The sequence below is a fragment of the Fundulus heteroclitus genome, chromosome 4, assembly GCF_011125445.2.
Source record: "Fundulus heteroclitus isolate FHET01 chromosome 4, MU-UCD_Fhet_4.1, whole genome shotgun sequence".
NCBI lineage: Eukaryota > Metazoa > Chordata > Actinopteri > Cyprinodontiformes > Fundulidae > Fundulus > Fundulus heteroclitus.
In genome coordinates, this window is record NC_046364.1 from 40,343,636 (window position 1) to 40,362,314 (window position 18,679).

Consider the following 18,679-nt stretch of genomic DNA (forward strand, 5'->3'; position numbering starts at 1 on the left):
TAACCAGAAGTGTATTTTAGACTCCTCTTTTGTGATAGAACGACACAAAGTAGTCGTGAAGTGGAAGCAAAGAGATGCATACACGCTTGCTTTCGTCACAACAGTATGTCCTGCCTTAAATTATAATACTGCAACGTGATTGGCCCGAACCGTTTTTTTTTTTGTTTCGTCACAAACAGCTGAAGCGGGAGCGAGACAAAATGGAATCTCGTGTGTTTGTGAGAATTCACCTCGGAAGGCAAGGTTAACATGAGGATTTTTATGTTGCAAGCGATTTTATAATAAAGAGGTCTTTGTTAGTAATTGTTCTAATTATTGCCTCACACTTCACAAATGTACTCGAGGTAATGCTATTGTTTTGTTTTTTTGTTTACTTCTAAAAAAAATTATTATACATGTAAAAGTTGATAAATTGTTCAAGTCAACTTAATGTTAGAACTTTATTAATCTAACAAAACAAAAAAAATCGTATAAACATTGGACTGTTATTTCTTTCACAGCCGTTACAACACTGATGACAAATCCCATCTTTGCCCTGCAGGGTCCTGGCACTTCATTACCCCGTTTACACTACTACCCCTTTTTAACCGTACCGAGACCAGTTCGAGCTCGGTAACCGAGATAACTATCGAGTGTAAATGGAATGCAAACTGAACTGAACCGAGCCAGACACAACCGGACCGCTCTAAATGCAGCCCAGTTCCAAGGGAGGGTTCGGCTCGGTTTCTTTCTGTCCCGGTTCTCTAATAACAAAGAGCGCATGAGCAGACCGCGTCATCTCCTTACAGCCAGCTGACATTTCAGACATTCGTGACACACGATTTCCAGTGATGATTCTGCTTAGCAGTGTGATGAACCTCAGTGTCTGTCGTTGTTTCTTGCGTCTGTAAATCCTTATTAGACGTTCTTGGTTTTATCCACTTCCCAAAAGCCGACTCTGTCAAGTAAATTCACCAAAAGTTGCCGTCTTCGCCTGACTCGCCGCAAACAACGAAGAATAACCAAACATAACTTCCTGAATGTTACGGGCGCCGCCATTTTTATTTGCTCGATTCCCTCCTTCCAGCCCAGAGAGCAGTAGTACCGCAGATCGTCACTAGGAGGCGAGGAATCCAAGGAACCGAGATAGTGTGATGTGTAAACTGTCGTCAGAACCAAACTCGGCTTGGTTAACTGATCCAAGCTCGGACCGAACTCGGCATGGATCGGTTTAACAAGGGTGGTGGAAATGGGGCTCATGACCCTCTCTCTGATGTCGCTCTGTTTCCTTCTCCCTCGTTACAGTCGGATTGATAACGCTTGCTCTCTGTTGGTGGCCTTGAATCCTTTTCACCTTGCATTGCTCTCAACACAGAGTTCATCCGCAACCTCTACACTCACAGAACATGTGAAGAATAAAGCAGGAGTAAATTACACGAGGGAGATCCTTCAGATTTATGACCGTAGGGCTGTTAAGTGCTGCTTTTAAGCGACCAAAAGCACGTTCAATGGCCATATGTGCTCTGCATAAACTTAGACTTACACAGACTTTATTGTCATTCAACTGCACATTCACAATTTACGTTTGAGCGAAACTCCTGCTGATTCCTCAAGATTTTAACCAGTTTTATATTTACAGCTACATCTGGACTTCTAAGCAGTTTTGAAAACTTTTTTTTAATTCTGATTTTTGATAAGTTTATAAATGAATGGAAACGAAACCTTTGGCTCCTGGGTAATTTATGATTCATGGAACATATTAAAACCTAGTTACAAATATTTTGCTCTTAAATGTCATAAAGCTAAAGCTACATTTAAACCTGTATATGAAATGCATAAACTTTAATTTACTACAGGGTTTTTATTAATTTCGTGTGAAGACATTACAAAGAAATTGTTGCATTTGTTTTAACTTTGAAATATTAAACAGTTTTTTTCAGGTAATGAATTTCACTTCATTTAGATTTAGTAAGATTTTATACAATTTAATTCATTTCTATTCAGTTTAATGCAGTTCTATATAGTGCACAGTAAATCAATGCAATGATGCGTCATTAACGCTTAGTGGGAAACTATATTCAGTGGAAATTTATTTCATAAACTGAATCCCAGCTGTAATCTCTCTTTTTTTTTTTTTTTTTTTTTTTGGCTCCCACTGATTACTTCCCACTCGTTAAACTCCCACTCTCCTGTGAGATGTTTACTGATGAAGCTCCCTGCTTGTGTCGCATGCCGTGTCAGGAAATTGTCTGCATTTCCATGCCAAAAGCACAATGAATAGAAAGTCTTTCAGTGATTATATTCACAGTTTGGAAAATGACAGTGGTGCTCTGATGATAACACGACTGAAACGCTGAATGAAAATAACTTGTCTACACAATGGAGATCATTTGCAAACTGTGGAGTGATATAATTGCAGCTTTGTCTCCCTGTTGCTTTTGTTTTGGATTCGGCTGGGAAAGGAGAGCGAGCTGACAGAGCGATTCACGCCACTCTCTGGGAGGTGCGTTGATTCAGGGCTGGAGTCCAGACTCGAGCTCACTGGTGCTCGCTCTCATTCAAACCCAGAGAAAGTCACGAAGCAAGCTGCAAATTATAAACTCATTGCAAACGTTGAGGAGGTGCAGGAGACTAAATATTTGCTCCGTTAGGCAGTTTGCGAGACAAATACTGTTGTAGTTAACGGACTGTGGCGGGTGTCTTTGTTTTCAGAGATCTCGTTTCGTGTGTGGCAGTGTGGCGGCAGCTTGGAGATCATCCCCTGCAGCAGGGTCGGCCATGTCTTCAGAAAGCAACACCCCTACACCTTTCCTGGAGGCAGTGGGACTGTGTTTGCGAGGTAACATGGCAAGAAAACTAAGCACACAACGTCGCGTCAGAGCATAATCCATTATATTCAGCACTATATTTACTGAAGCTCAACATTTCATGTGTTGGACTCCATGCCTTCCTTTAATGACATCGCACCGAATGCTTGGCTACAATAAGCGTTAACAGTAATCCTCAGAGAAGCCACTTCCAAACTACCCCAGTTCACCTACTAAAGTGTTTTTATGTAGAATGCACGTTAGTCTGCACTGGAGATTTACACATCTTGGCTTTTCCCAGATACGTAAAATTAAGCATTCTACCAAACTGCATCTCAACCCTTAAAGGGGACATGTCATGCTTTCCAGTTCTTCCTTTTCACATTTAAATCATTCAGTTGTGGGCTGTATAAAGTGGAAGTGCAAGGTCTGAATTCCCAGTTAATTTGCATATGTAAGGTAGCCGAATAACATCTTGGAAAATCTATCATGAGGTTGATTGAAAATCTTTGCCTCCTGAAAATATATTAGAAGTCAAGGCTAAAACTCAAAATAGAAGAAAAAAAAAAAAAGATGACAGCTTACAAATTGATACAATCAGTGGGGTTTTCTACTTGCAAGTAAAGAACAGGCGACGTCCCTTGCAGAGACAGAGTTTAAAAGCAATGAAGGCTTTTCCGTGCAACGAAGTTCAAGTCAACACTTGAAGCACCGTTCTTCTCATACTCCAAAAAGTTCTTGAGATAGTGAATCAATAGTTAGACTTCAGCACAGGAGTTGACCAGCTGGTGTTCAAAGAGTGTCTTAACATGTGCTTGACTGTAAGATTTCGTGATTTAGTAGCACCTCTGTGTCACCGAGCCTCCAAAATAACCATTAGATGCTATCTACATGCCAGCTGGTTGTTAGGGAGAGATGCCAGAGAAAAGCCTGTTCTGTCCAACCGTCACAAACGTAAACGTTGAATTTGCAAAATGCTGCTGGGACAGGATTAGTTTGCTTTGGTAAGATTAGACTAAGGCTACGTTCACACTTCAGGCCTTGATACTCAATTCCGATTTTTTTTGTTAAATCTGATTTTTTTGCGTGTCCGTTCACATTTTCAAATATATGCGACTTGTATGTGATCTCCTGTGTGAACTGCATTCATACGCCTAAGTGTCCCACATGCGCAGTAGAGGACGCGACGACGTCATACGTAACAAGCGTGCTCATTGTTTGCAGAAGTAAACAGGGATCGTAATGCTGCAGCGTATCTTGCATTCTTTACGTTATTCTCCAACCGGAGCCAGCACATTACCGACGCAATCTTTTTAAGAAGATCGGAAAGGAAGATAGCCTAATTTTAGCGATGTGAGCGGCTTTACTGATACGGACTTCATTCATAATTTTCGAATGACAAAGGCAACCTTTATGTGCGTCTGAATGGATCTATTTAGCGCTCTCACGTAAATACACACATCTTCGGTGGCCAGAGCAGCAAGTAAACGCATTGCTGTATGGACTTGCAACAGGTGTTTATCGCACAATAGCCAACCTTTTTTTTTTTTTTTAGCCAACCTCTTTGGCACAGCCAGGTCCACCGTTAGTGACGTTTCTCAAGTATCAATGACGTGTAGGTCGGATAAATGCGACCCGGCCGTACAGACACAAGTCGCATTTGAAAAGATCAGATATGTATCGGATTCAGGACCACATATCCAAGCAACACGGGTCGCATTTGAAGAAATCCGATCTGTGTTGTTCAGACTGTTATGAAAAGATCAGATACAGGTCGCATATGGGCAAAAAAAATCGGAATTGGGTCACTTCAGGCTGCAGTGTGAACATAGCCTAAGATTGAGCTGTTTGGTAATAAACTCTCCAGGTGCGTCTCATGTAAAAGAAGGGATGATTATGTAAAAAAAAAAAAAAAAAAACACACCCTTCTCATGCCAGCTTTAAAGCATGGTAGAGGATATGTGATGCTATGGGCCTGTTTCACTTCTAATGGCCCTGGGATACTCAGAGTGAATTGCCTCATGAATAAAGGAAGATTTGGTCATGTTTGGGTCTTTCAGCAGGGACTATGACCCAAACATGAGGCCAAACCAGTGCAGCAATTATCCACCATACTCAAAATCTTTTTCCACAGCTAATTTAGTCCCAGAGCGAAATGCTTGCAAAACAAACCTATGAATTATGCACAGATAGAGGAGATGACCCAGGACTCTGTGCAATCTAAAGAGAACATGCAAAGATCCTTTCCTGCCTCTGCATTCCCCACCTTTGTGAAATGTAATAGGTTCTGTCCTACTGGGAAAAGGAGGTTATACAGTAAGGATTAACAGCAGGTCTACTTTTTTTTACCATTATTTCCTAAAAGAATTTGTTTACTCTTAATAAATGAAATCAAATGTTTAATTTTTCTCAATTTGGAGATGAAAACGTGACATGAAACATAATTACTGTACAGAGATGAGGAGTAATATCCAGTAATATACAAATAAAGATCGTTTCAGCCAGCCATGAAAATGAGCTCAATGAATCGTCCTGGTCCTGATTAAGAACACTTGAAGGGATCAACCAGCTGATAAGAAGACATTTAGAAATGGCTGTGGGCCCCCTGGTTATGTTTTTTTAGAATCACATCATCATTATTATTATTATCAGGTAGTTTGAAACGAATTAAGGATCTTCAATATCAAATAGGGGGGAATTTGCTCGCACAGCAGCTCAGAATGAAGCTTTAAATGTGAAAATTACAGCGGCACCGCACTTATCGTGGCGTCTCATGATAAAAATGGTTCAGAAAAAATGTTCAGCAGGAAGAAAGTGTCTAAACTTCAACCTCAGATCAGGGTGCAGTGAGTCTTGCAGGTTATGCTCACATTATGGTCTCACCATTTTACTAACTCAGGTGTTGGGAATTGTACAAGCAGTGCAGCAGTTTCCTCTTGGTGCTGAAAAAGTGGCATCTGCATTTGGGTGGCAGCGGTTCTCCGTCTCGCCCCTTTTTAAATAAAGTCCCAGACAGTGGTGGCGCGGCTGCGGCTGTGACTCCGGGGAGTTTCAGGACAGACACTGTTTTGTCTGCCTGGATAGATTCATAATTGTCCCAGAGGGAGCAACATCTCCAGCACAGCCAAGCAACAATGGGCTTTTTGAAGCCTGGCCAGCTCACACGAAATGTGTAGAGATAAAAGCACCTAAATAAAGTTCAGAGGTGGAGGATGCTAACAGAACATAGCGTCTGCAGAGTAAAGAAACCTGCAGTAAATACCATTTTTTTTATATATTGCTAGTATAAACCTCCGCTATCTACTTTCAGGAAGCACGAGTATGAAAATATCTTGAAGTACGTTAATGATTTTCGTTGTCAGCCAAAATTACACGTAACACTTACAAAAGGTGGAAATTAGTGCAATCACTTGCCTAAAATAGTGCTGTTTGTTCATTTTGTTTTCTTTTACTCTAATACCTCTGTTATTTGAAAATTATGATTCTTTATTATCCATCTGCAATTTACTGGGTCTGCTTCCCTCTGAGCATTTAACCTATGCATATGAACGAGGAGGAATTTGTATGTATGTGCAATAAAATCAATGCTCACATCAGCATGTAAATTAATATGTATTACACAAAATAATGTATTTTCTGCTGGTTTTAACACTGCTTATTTTATTTTTTGTTTGTTGAAATGTGAATGCATTAAATAATCAGAACCAGTCTGAAGGATGAAATATAAAACTACTACACATTTAAAGTCTTAGGATAGGTCTACACGTTCCACAGTATTGTAGTAGAACATTTCAAGGATAATTTCCCTTGATCTCTGGATCATAAGAAATATCACTTAGAGCTAATAATCAATTAAATCATTAGTAATTGATTAAACGTAGGAAAGAAATACAGCAGTACAGACACGATGCCATGATGCTGCTGTAGATCTACGTTTAAACCAGTCGTCTCAAACTCAAATCCTCCATTAGAAACACAAAAACCTGATTAGTGCCGAGTTCCCACACAGTCTGGGAAAGTGAGAAGTTGATTTTAGCATTTTCCTGAATATTCCTACCTTCCTTCCTTCCTATATTGTGTGCTTCTTTTTTCTTTCCTTTCTGTTCTTCATTGGGATCTTTCTTCCTTGAGTCTTTCCTTCAGTCTTGCATCCTTGTGTCCTTCGCTTTATACTTTCTTCCTTGTCTGTCCCTCCTTGTGTCTTTACTTCACCAATGTCACGTCTCTCCCTCCTTTCCTGTCCTTCATTTCTTCCTTCCTCTGTCCTTCCCATTTGTCAGTCAGTAAAACTCAATCCAGAAATTTAATTTTTATGAAACTTGAATATAAGTTTTGACTTGACGTGGTGACATTTTGAGTCGGGTTATTTGTGTTTTCTGGGAACACTTTCTGACTTCAGCAAAGACTTGCTCTGACTGCCTTTTTATAACTTTAAAAGAAAATTAAAAACATAACGAATTCCAGTTACGGAGGTGATAAATGACTTCATTAACTGAAAGAATGACAACCATTCACCAATACAGCTCTTGTCGTCTTACCACTCTGAGTTTTATGATTGAGAAAATGTAGAATGCACACATTTATATCCAGCCAGGCCTCCTGTTTAGTTTGAAGAGGATTATTTATTTCTGAACTCCCTCGATTGCCACATTCTTTTTCTGACAGTTTATCGCCGTTCTTTTGTTGAATGTCTCTCTTATGTACTATTAATTTCTTCTTTGATTGTTCTGCTCTGCTTTTCTTCCTCAGAAACACCAGACGAGCGGCAGAGGTTTGGATGGACGAATATAAGAACTTCTACTACGCTGCTGTCCCCTCGGCGAGAAACGTGCCCTACGGGAAGTGAGTCGGATCAAATCTTTGTCCCACGGGAACATAATGGTGATACGGGTGTTAGATCAGATTAGTGCAGAATAATAATGAGTTATTCAATGGAAACAGAAAATACTGTGTTTCTAACAACTCCACTCTATCTCTATTAGCACGCCTGAGAATTGCGTGTAAAAAGCCTTATTGCAACAGCATGATTAATATAGTTAAATCCTACCTTTTAACATCTATTCAGCGGGAAAGGGCTTTAGGAGATGCGATTTAAGCAACAGAGGTGTGTTGATCTTCATAAGTCACAAAATGACAGCTGGAGAACAGCTAATCACCTAAAACAGCAACACATCCACAGCCCAAGTGATAATTAAAAAGTCTAAAACAGCTGGAACCGAGGCAAACAAAAATGTGGTTAGTCGGAGATTTTCCACCAACCTACAGGTTTTGGGTAAGGTGAAAGATCTGTGATACTGTGGCCCCTTTTTCTCTTCCAAAGGCCCAACTTTCACCAACAACACCATCACTAAGGACTTTACAGAAAACCAATAAAATAACTATTAATATTAAGTGTAGACAAAAAAGCTTAAAATGACACATAATGAAAATAAACATCCAACAAAAGGGCCTGTCTGGGCTAGAAAGTTTTTAACTGCATTTCCAAAAAATCCTATGTCATCTGCACCTGTCTGTAGTGGTAGACCTGTTCAGTCCCACTTGGTCTTCTGTCTGGTGTGTTAAAAAACTGTAAGATTCTGGGCCTCTGAATAAAGACAACAGCTAGCAGTATATTTTGTAATCTAGGGCTGGGCTGTTTAGTGCTATGCAGGATTAAAATTTTTAAAACAAACCCTAAAATCTATTGTTAGCCGATGTAACACTTTTGGTTACCAATAGATTTTGAGCTGACTTGCTGGAACATGTCAGTAGTCTGGGCGCAGCTTTTTAAAAGGCTTGGAGGCGTAAAAGGGATGATTTATCCAAACCAGTAAACAGGGCTTTGCGATAATCTTAAACATTATGACACAAATGCATGGATTATGTTTTTTTTCCCCAGTTAGGCTGAAGAGACCATGCGTCGACAGTTTAGAAATATTCCTTAAATTACAGAAAAAGGAACCAGACAGAGATTTTACATGCAAGTCAAAGCCCAGGGAAGAGCTGAATATAACACTAAGATTTTAAATGCCGGATTTAGGAGTTGGACAAAAAGCAACCAGAACCTAACTATGTTTTGTATGTAGTTCAGGAGGACCTAGAATCATAGCCTCAGTGCTTTTGGTGTTTAAAACATGGTAATTGCTGGAAAGCTAACTACTAGATAAACTGTGGTCTAGGGTGGACAGGCTATCCAGCTTATGGGGCATAAACACATACAATTGAATATCTTCTGTTTGAAAGTGATTTCCTGCATCAGAAGCTAATAAAAAATCATTATAAACCTTCAAAAAAGTTGTCTCAGTGGAGTGCTGTTTTCAAAAGCCTGACCGAAAAGGTTAGTAAATCACAAGAAAAAAGTAGTAGAAAGTCAGTTCAGATCTCTGCTATACAAGTACCAGATTTGTTAAGAGAAGTCAGTTTTAAAATCGGCCGGTAGTCACCAATAAAGCTGACGTCAAGATTGGGTTTCTTTAGTAGTGGCGTTACCTCACCTGCCTTAGTGAGATTGGTTGCTTGTTAAAAGCTTGTTAGACTGCAAGGCTCCATGAACTCCTTGAAGTACCTGGAGACTTTAAATAAAACTCTGCTGGAGCAGAAAACTGAAAATATATAGTCACCCAGTCATTCAACAGGACAAGGATCCAAATTTATCAACACAGAAAAGGTTCACCAGACATAAAAAGCAACATTTGTGTGCTTTAAGGTTATTGTTTTATGGGGCAGAAGCTGAAAACATCTATTTTAAAGACATAGAAGCAGCATTTTTTATTACTTAAAAAAAATAATAAAAGGAATGGAAGTAAACCTTTTTAATCTATGTATAAAGTTCTAAAACTGTGATGTGTTCATAACGAGGCAAAGCTGGCTGATTACGAGTTATTGATATAACCAGTAATCATTAAAAATGCATCAAAAACTGCAGGAGGATTTAACACAGGCCTCTTTCTGCCTTTGGTCAAAATTGTATGAAATTCCCAATATTTTTATGCAGGGAGATGAGACGTGCTGCTTTAATCAGGTTTTCTGTTTCCATCAAATGAGCCTAGTGGTACAGAGACAAGTATTCATTTTAATTTATTAAAACTTTCCTAAATATTCCAGACATATAAGAAGGAATGAACATTCTTTTTCTTCTTGTACATTTTTCTTGTTTTTTTTTTTTTTTATATTCTGAAGCCTAAAAATCAATGATGAATTTCTTTAATTTAAAGCTAGGGTCGGCGTTTTTCTTTTCTTTTCTTTTTTTCTGGAAGTTTCTCCAAGTCCCTTTTTGAATAACTGCGCATGCGCAAGAACATAGCTCTCAACTCTCACGCATTGACCGTGTGACACGCGCATTTCACTAACTTCACACGCTCACACGCAACACATGACATTTCACACGCAAACATGGAATTTCTCACTTATAAAAATCACAAAGCCCATCTGGGCTGCAAACGACAAAACTCCGCCTTCTGCTGAGCTGTTTGGGCTTCTTTCACAGCTTGTGGCCATCAGTATTTCCTGCTGCAGTTCGTGTTAACAGAGCAGCAGGAAGAGTGATCAGAGTTATGAATAATTTTAGTCTTAACAGTGGTGAAAGTGAGCCAGTACGGTCCTGTACTACATACGCAGGAGGGGAGGGGGCGGGGGGGGGGGGGGGGGGGGGGGGGGGGAGCTGCTGCGAGATGACCGGTTCATTCAGAACCAGTCATGGCTGCACGCTGATCATAAAACAGTTCTGCTAACCAGATGCAGTTTAAAACGCCACTTGGTCAGTTTAAAAGTTTCGTTTTTATTAATTCTGCATTTTTTAACTACATGCACCGTATTTCTGTGCCTCCGCGCTTGCTCCTCTCCCTCCCCTCCTTTCCCTCGGAGCGGTGCGCTCTGGGCGTCAGTGCGCCCAGAGCGCACTGACGAGAGCAATAAGGCCCGTTTACACTACACCTAAAAACCAAGCCATGCCGAGACCGGTCCTAGCTTGGTCCAGTTAACTGAGATAAATGCAGCCGTTTACACACACAGGAGTTATCTCGGTTATGGTTCCTTGGTTGCTCCTCGCCTCCTAGTGGCGATCTGCGTTACTACCGCTCTCTGGGATTGAAGGCGGGACCGAGCAAATCAAAACGGCGGCACCCGTCACATTCAGGATGTTATTGTTAGACAGATTCGGCTTTTGGGACGTGGATAAGACAAATGAACGTCTAATAAGGATTTACAGACGCGGGAAACAACAACAGACACTGAGGTTCATAAGCAGAGTCATCACTGGAAACCGTGTGGCACGGTAAGGAAGCTAGTATTATTATGAATGTCTGAAATTTGTCTGAATGGAGTGTGAATCGGGACGTGCAGCCAGACACGCCGGAAAACCCGCGGACAGTCAGCTGACTGTAAGGGCATGACGCGGTCTGCTCATGCGCTCCTCGTTCTCAGGGAACCGGGATAAAAAAAACCAGTCCGAGACCTACTGATGAACTGGTCTGCAGTTAGCGCGGTCCGGTTATCGTTAGCGTGGTCCGGTTCAGTCTGCTGACCATTTACACACAAGAGTTATCTCGGTTACCGAGCTCGGACTGGTCTCGGCTCGGTTAAAAAAGTGTAGTGTAAACGGGCCTATAGGGATTCGTCTGATCAGCGCGGCGACTGACTGAGAAACCTGTCGCTGTGAAAGGTGATGAGAATGTTATAAACTGTAACAGTCTAGAAGTGCATTGAGCTGAAAAGAGGGAGACATCAGCAGCTGGATCGTGCGTAAAGACGCAGCGGGAACCTCTGTGTGCTTCAATGTTGCTGCTGAGGGGATCATAAAGGCTTGATGAAACTCAGCCTGATTCACCAATCAGGTTATAGATTTACAATGATAAACAACCCATAGATGAATGTGTAACAGTGTAATAATTCGATCAATAACTTAAAACTATTTATTTTAATCAGTATTATTTGAACAATTGTGTATTATTTATGTTTTAATCCATTAACTGAACAATAAAGTATTAATACGTCTCTTTCTCTTTTTAACACAAGTAATACATGTCTACTTCAATGTCTGGTGGGATAAAAATGAGATGGAGTTGACTCCACCGGCTCTTCCAGGGTCTGGTTAGCCCCGCCCTCAAACAAGCCCCGCCCCCAAATTAGCATAATCTCACTCCTAACTTTTGATAAAAGTTGAGAGGTCAGCGCAAGAACGTCTTGCGTTGCTCTTCAGGGGGACCGCGTGAAAACAAATCTCCCAAATCCTCTCTGGTGTTATTTATTTCTACTGACACCTTCCTCTTTTTCTCATAAACTTGTACACGGTTTGCTTCTTGCGACTTTCAGCCATGTTCAAAGTATACGCCGTGAGCAGCGGAGCTACAATGAACGGCTAACACCTAAGCTAACCGCTAAGCTAACCGGATACATAAACACTAGAAGTGCGCATGTGCAGCCAGCAAGCAGAAACTAACAAGGAACGCACACTGACGTTACGTTAACGCGTCAGAATGATTGGCATGTGGGACAACCAATAGATAAGGTGATACCCCGGGACTTTTAGGGACACTGGTGTCATTTCAACTTCTAGCCAAACTTCTGCAAACAATCTGGAACTTGCGCTACGCGTCTTAAAATCCTAGAGAGATATTCATGCACTGATGTGTTATAAAACTTGATAAATTGTCCATCCTCTAAAGGTTGAACATATTTTGTTTTGTTGAGGCCAGAACAAAAAAAGCTCTTTTGATAATGAAGGTTGCTGACCCTGTGTTAGTCGATTTTATATTAAGTCATCTGATTTTTTTCTTGTTTTTTTTTTTCTTTAATCTATTCTTGGTCTCCTCTCAATGCTGTCTCCCAGCAGTTTAAAAGATCACTTTCATCGTTGTGCATCTGAGGCTGATAAGGTTAAAATCCTTGTTATTTAGACTCGTGGGAAAGCACTTGGCATATTCTCATTAAGGGAGGCTGAGCTGTTTTTTTTTTTTTTTTCGCCCTAATGGATGTTGCAGATCAGACGAGCCTCCACTTCCTGCCCTCACTGTCTAGGACTATGATTAAATAAAAACCCTAGAAACACACTGAAGACCACAGGTTATCATTGTCTAAATGCACACGCTCTCTGTGTTTCTCAGTATCCAGAGTCGCTTGGAGATGAAGAAGAGATTAGGCTGTAAGCCTTTCAAATGGTACCTGGAGAACGTCTACCCTGAACTGAGGTAAGAGCACAAAGACTCTCCTGGACTAATGTGGTGAGGGTTCAGTCAATCAGTCTTTATTTATAGAGCACTTTACGTACAGTCAAGTGCAGCACATAGTGCTTCACTAGGGTTACAAACATAAACACAGACATTTAACCACTAAATACACTCACCATGAAATGATGAAAAGGATTGAATCACGTGAACAGATAAAACAAGTTACTTTTGGCAATAAAACAATGAAGAATTAAGTGAGAGAAATCAATCAGATATAGACAATCAATCAGATATATAAGGAGGAACTGTGGAAATGTGACCATGAAGAGTAGAATAGCCAGGAAATAGTGGAGATAGACTGTATGTACGAGTAAATTATATAAAGATAAAGGTGAAATGATTAAAAACTATTAAACAAAATCAGATGTTCATAAGGGTTGACTGTGAACATGATTCCCTGGATCCTGAGGATGTTACATAAAATTACAAATAATTTAGTCGATTTGCAGTTAATCACTTGCATGATTTAGTTCATTAATTAATATAATGTATGTTAGAGATGTAATTATGATATATTATTGATTTAACTACAAAACATTGTGGGCTTTCCTTATTTCTCGGCCTCTTCTTTTTCGCTCTTATAATGTAGTTTCCAGTTGATTGATGATGTAGAAGTATATGCAGGAGCAAATGCATCTTTTCAAATGCTATTTGTATCGCACATTTCAGTAACAAGACAATTCAAAGTGCTGTAAACGAACAAAACATCTGAAAAGAAAATATTACAGAGGCTAGCACATTGCATTGGAGCAGTAGCAACGGGTCAGATGGAGTATAAGACAAGTTGGACTACAAACTTCAACACTAACATTCAAAGGTAGCTCTAAACAAAAATATTTTTAACCTTGATTTAAAGGAACTCAAGGTACTACACTACACTTTACTAAGGTAATAGATTAGAAAACATGCAGACAACACCTGAGTAAGTAGTTTTATGTAATAAAAAGCCTTAGTATTCATGAAGCTACAAGTGAATGTAAAATATTTTAAGTTGAGAAATATTTGTTAGCAGTGATTCCATGCATCATATTATCAACTACAGTGATTATTGTGCTATAAAATATTGTAGAGGGAAAATATTTACATGTGTTATCGTATTTGCAAAAACAGTTTCTACCCTTTTAAAATTGTAAAGTGTCGAGGGATCAGATTAGGAGGCAGCCTGACATCTGGTGTGCGTGCGGGTTATTTTTTTTTCCAGGGTCCCAGATCATCAGGACATCGCCTTCGGAGCCCTGCAGCAGGGAGGAAACTGCCTGGACACTCTGGGCCATTTTGCCGACGGGGTGGTGGGCGTCTATGAATGCCACAACGCAGGAGGAAATCAGGTAGCAATTCAGTGATTTACAGAGAAACCCGGGTTTAAATGCGGTGGACCGTTTGGTGAAAGAACAGTGATGTCTCAATGTGACGCTTTTGGTAGAACTGATGAATGAAAGGATAGCAATTTAGAGATTTCAGAAAATGTTGTAACTAATACTGAGAATCTGCTCAGAAAAGTCAGGACCGTTTTCTAAAAGCCACGTGTTGTGTGTATGTGACATGAAACAACCTTATAAACAACTCAACCAAGCTGGGATTTTACTTGTAATATTTCAGGAGTATAGGACACTTGAGTAACCGGTAAGTCTACAAATCGACTCCTTCAATGGCTTTTAGGTCCCAGACTTTGGATTCCCTGGTCTGTCAAACTCTAGTCCTCGGTGCATTTCTGCATCAACTCCTGAATCAAATAATCATATTTTAAGCAGCACCCTGTAGAACCTGACAGCACGCCTAGGAGGCAGTTTAGACATTTTATTTAAGTGTTGGGCCTAGGATGCATTTAAAAGTTGCCAAGGACAAAGAATTTGTGGCCTTTGGTCCCAAAAGTATTTGTAAAAATTATGACACCCTGTGTAACTTTGAGTTGGTCAGTCATTTAAAATCAAAATAAAAACAATTTTGTGGAAGTAACTTGACGATGTGTTAAAACGAGCGAGGAATGAATACTTCTGCAAGGAGCTGTATTAATATTTTCATCCCTAGACTCAATGAAAGACATTTTCTAATGTCATGTTTTGACTTTTAGTTACTACTGATGTGAACACATCCTAACTAGGCGTCAAACGTCTTCACATGCAAATATTTTATTAACGATAAAATGCTGTGAGATATCCCTGAGTCATGCTGTTTTGCCTGCTCTATCTCTGCAGCTTTCCTAATGTTGAGCTAGATGTGCTATTGGCTGCCCGTGTCCTGGTGGCCATCAGCTGCCTGCAGATGTTTCTCTCTGAGCTGCTGAGTATTATAATTAAGGGAATAAATGCAATCTGATTCAGCTAATTCAGTTTCCTGAACCTTTTTTACCAAAACTTATTTTGTTTCCAAACATGTTAGTTTATATATTCCAGTAAAATATTCCTGAACGTCAGATCTGGACATGTTGAGCCACAGTATACATCAATTCAATTTCAATTCAATTTTATTTATATAGCGCCAATTCATGAAACATGTCATCTCAAGGCACTTTCCACAGTCAAATTCAATCAGATTATACAGATTGGGTCAGATTATAAGGATTGGTCAAAAAAAATAATTCCTATCTAAGGGAACCCAGTTGATCGCATCAAGTCTGCATTGTCCATGGCTTTGCAGCAATCCCTTAGACTGAGCAAGCATGAAGCGACAGTGGAAAGAAAAACTCCCCATTAACGGGAAGGAAAACCTCCAGCAGTACCAGAACTATGCTCAGTATGAACGGTCATCTGCCTCGACCGACTGGGGGTTAGAGAAGACAGAGCAGAGACACAAAAAGACAGACAAAAAGCACAGAAGCACACATTGATCCAGGAGTCTGTTCCACATCAGATTCCTTTCATCATGACTTGTCCTGAACTCAAAGCTGTAATGTTCCACCTTTTTTATTTTCGTTTTTAAGGAATGGGCCCTAACCAAAGACAAGTCAGTTAAACACATGGACCTTTGTCTGACTGTGGTGGATCGGACGGCCGGCTCCCTTATAAAACTACAAGGATGTCGAGAGAACGACAGCAGACAGGTACCTTAGAAACATTGAATTAAAAGACACATTAACCTTTGTTTCCTGTTTTAGGTAATTTAGGATTCTAAAAATTATTTCTATTTACTAAATGTTTATAGGGGGGGTTAGAGTTTGGGCTTTTGACGTTTAATGAAAAAGAGCCTATAGTAATCTTAGTGTAGTGTTGTTTAAACATTTAGTAAATAGAAAGTACTTAATCCTACCTGATCTAAAACTGCAAATGTTTAGTCTGAGGGTTTAATCAGATTATGAGCAAAAAGGTTGAGTCTTTCATCCTTTGTATGTAACTACAATAAAGCTCTCTCCATTTGGCAGCCATCTGTAAAGTCTGGTTCCGTTGTTTTTTTTTGTTATTTTTGCAGAAATGGGAACAGATCGAGTCCAACTCGAAGCTTCGTCACGTGGGCAGCAACCTCTGCCTGGACAGCCGTAGCGCCAGAATGGGCGGGCTGACCGTGGAGGTCTGCGGGCCGAGCCTCAGCCAACAGTGGAAGTTCACCCTAAATCTACAATCATAGGGGGTGCTGCAGACCCCTGGATATCTGACTGAGACACACAAAAACAGAGAGATGGGTAAAAGACAGGAGGAGAAGGATGGACCGGAACAGTCATCGTCCTCCGCAGAGATGCAACCAGTTCTGTCTCTACACCCCTCTCCCCCCCCCACCCCTAACGCCCTCCCTGAACCGTCGAGCCACGCCCAGTGGGGGAGGGACTTGTAGACCACAGCGGAGCAAACTGGACACTGACTGCATGCAGTGGATGGATGACGAGGATGAATACGATGAAGAGTCTTTTGTTTCCAACGACATACCTCGGTGTTCGGTCATTGATGGTTCCAGAGACGGCCTGACTTCTTTTTGTTCTTTAATGCTGGTTGAAAGAAAACATACTGAACTCTTTGGTGAATTATTTTATTTTTCTTATTCATATTTTTAATTTTTCCGCTGAGCGCTGCTGGAGCTGGTTCTGTTCCCGATCAATGTCTTGTAAGAGCAGGTGGAGGCTTCTTATTGGGTTTTTATTTTTATTTTTTTTGTGGGTCTCAAGTGCTGGAAGGGGAGGACATGGACTCGACTCCTCGAGCCGTTCTCCTCGTTTACTCTCAATAGTTTACATTGACAAAGAAAGCGGATGGAGGAGAAAAGAGGAGGGAAGGCCTCTGTATTTTCCTTTCATTCCGTCTCCTTTCCAATCCGTTGTCCTTTGGGAGCATCTTTACTTCTTCATGGAGGGTGGGGGGGGTGTCAAACGAAGCGTCGCGAAGCCCGTGTCAAAGGTCTTCAAGACGGATCACCGGCTGCTGCAGCATCCTGACTTCTTTGCTTCATTTCTTTAAAACTGCACAGGAAAAAAAAAAAAAGAATCTCATAAGTCTTGTTTTGTTTACTCTTGTCAAAGAATGGAACCAAATTTGAAATAAGAAGAAGAGTATGTTTTAAGTTTCAGGAAGACCAGAGGAGCAATTAAAAACTGTTTTTTCCTTACACTACTGTGGCTGTTCTCTGACTGCTCCTTGTGGAGATCTTTCCATTCACTCGGGTCGAGCCGTGGGCCGGTATGATCAGCAACTCGCACACATAACATGTTCCAACAATTAGTTTTAAACATGCTCTGATTAGTTTAACTGGACAAAATTATTTCTACTAGTGCAGAAATATACGTCACAGAACATAACCTCAATAATAATGAATCATTTCTTTATTTGTTTTATTTCAATACATACAAAAAAGTAAATAAAAGAGGGGACACTAGATAAATGTAATAGTTCATATTCAGTTTTGACACTATGACGGTCTTTGGTTTTCCCTGCTGGAAGTAGGTTCAAACAGCCGTATTTGTGTTTCTTTTAAGCAAGAAAGAAAAAAGGTAGCCAGCTGACCAGCAGTGTGCAGCAACAAGGGAGAAGGGTAGCGCTGCATCTCTAAGGATCGGGTTCTTTTAGCACTTTCGATCTTGTCTCATCAAAAAGTAACTTTAAACAGTATTTTTTTTTTAAACCATGACCTTTAATATCTTCTCTCGTTTTTAAAGACATTTCATCTCTTGTCCAAAAAGATGGACGCATCAGGCTGTTATATTGGGCTCAGAACGGCCCCACCGCTGGGGCCGCTAAGGTCACCGGTGGGGTCGTTCACCGGCTCCGCCCTCAATTCAAGGTATTTTAGTTTAGCACCAAGGTTTGCCATGTCCTAAATGACTGAGAATCTACACAAAGTTTTGAAACCGTACATTTAAAAAAAAACTATATTGTTACACCTTGATACCGTTTAGCGGCCCATGCCGGCTTGTGTCCATGTTGCCAATGTAATATCTTCTCCTTTGAGTACGGCCACTCGCTGTTCCCTGAGTGGATCTGTCAGCATCATGTCACCACTCGGTCGGTGGTGTTGTTTTTGTTTTCTGCCTGTGAGATGGACCATCTGTTCATAAGTTTGAAGCTGCTCTGCACCGTTTGTCCTCTCAGTTTCTGCGTGAAGTTAGCAGATCTCCCCGATAACGCAGGCAGGGCTGCTCCATTTATGCCGACCGTGGTTGAAACGGGAAGCGCCTTCTTATTTTATTGCAGCAAGACCTATCCAGAGCAACAATATTTTGGTGTCATAATTCAACACACCAGCGTTTTTTCCCCCTCTATGCAGCATTCA

At 40.5% G+C, this 18,679-nt stretch overlaps 1 protein-coding gene across 1 annotated transcript in view; it reads left to right on the forward strand.

Annotated features, from left to right (window-relative positions):
* The window catches only part of galnt2 (UDP-N-acetyl-alpha-D-galactosamine:polypeptide N-acetylgalactosaminyltransferase 2), an 87,447-nt gene extending 69,924 nt beyond the window's left edge, over positions 1 to 17,523 (forward strand). The window contains exons 11-16 of the mRNA XM_012880997.3: positions 2,692 to 2,818; positions 7,536 to 7,628; positions 12,866 to 12,949; positions 14,190 to 14,316; positions 15,909 to 16,028; positions 16,394 to 17,523. Coding sequence (XP_012736451.1) covers positions 2,692 to 2,818; positions 7,536 to 7,628; positions 12,866 to 12,949; positions 14,190 to 14,316; positions 15,909 to 16,028; positions 16,394 to 16,549 — 707 coding nt within the window. The 3' untranslated portion in view covers positions 16,550 to 17,523. The remainder of the gene's footprint in view (positions 1 to 2,691; positions 2,819 to 7,535; positions 7,629 to 12,865; positions 12,950 to 14,189; positions 14,317 to 15,908; positions 16,029 to 16,393) is intronic.
* Positions 17,524 to 18,679: the final 1,156 nt, after the last annotated feature.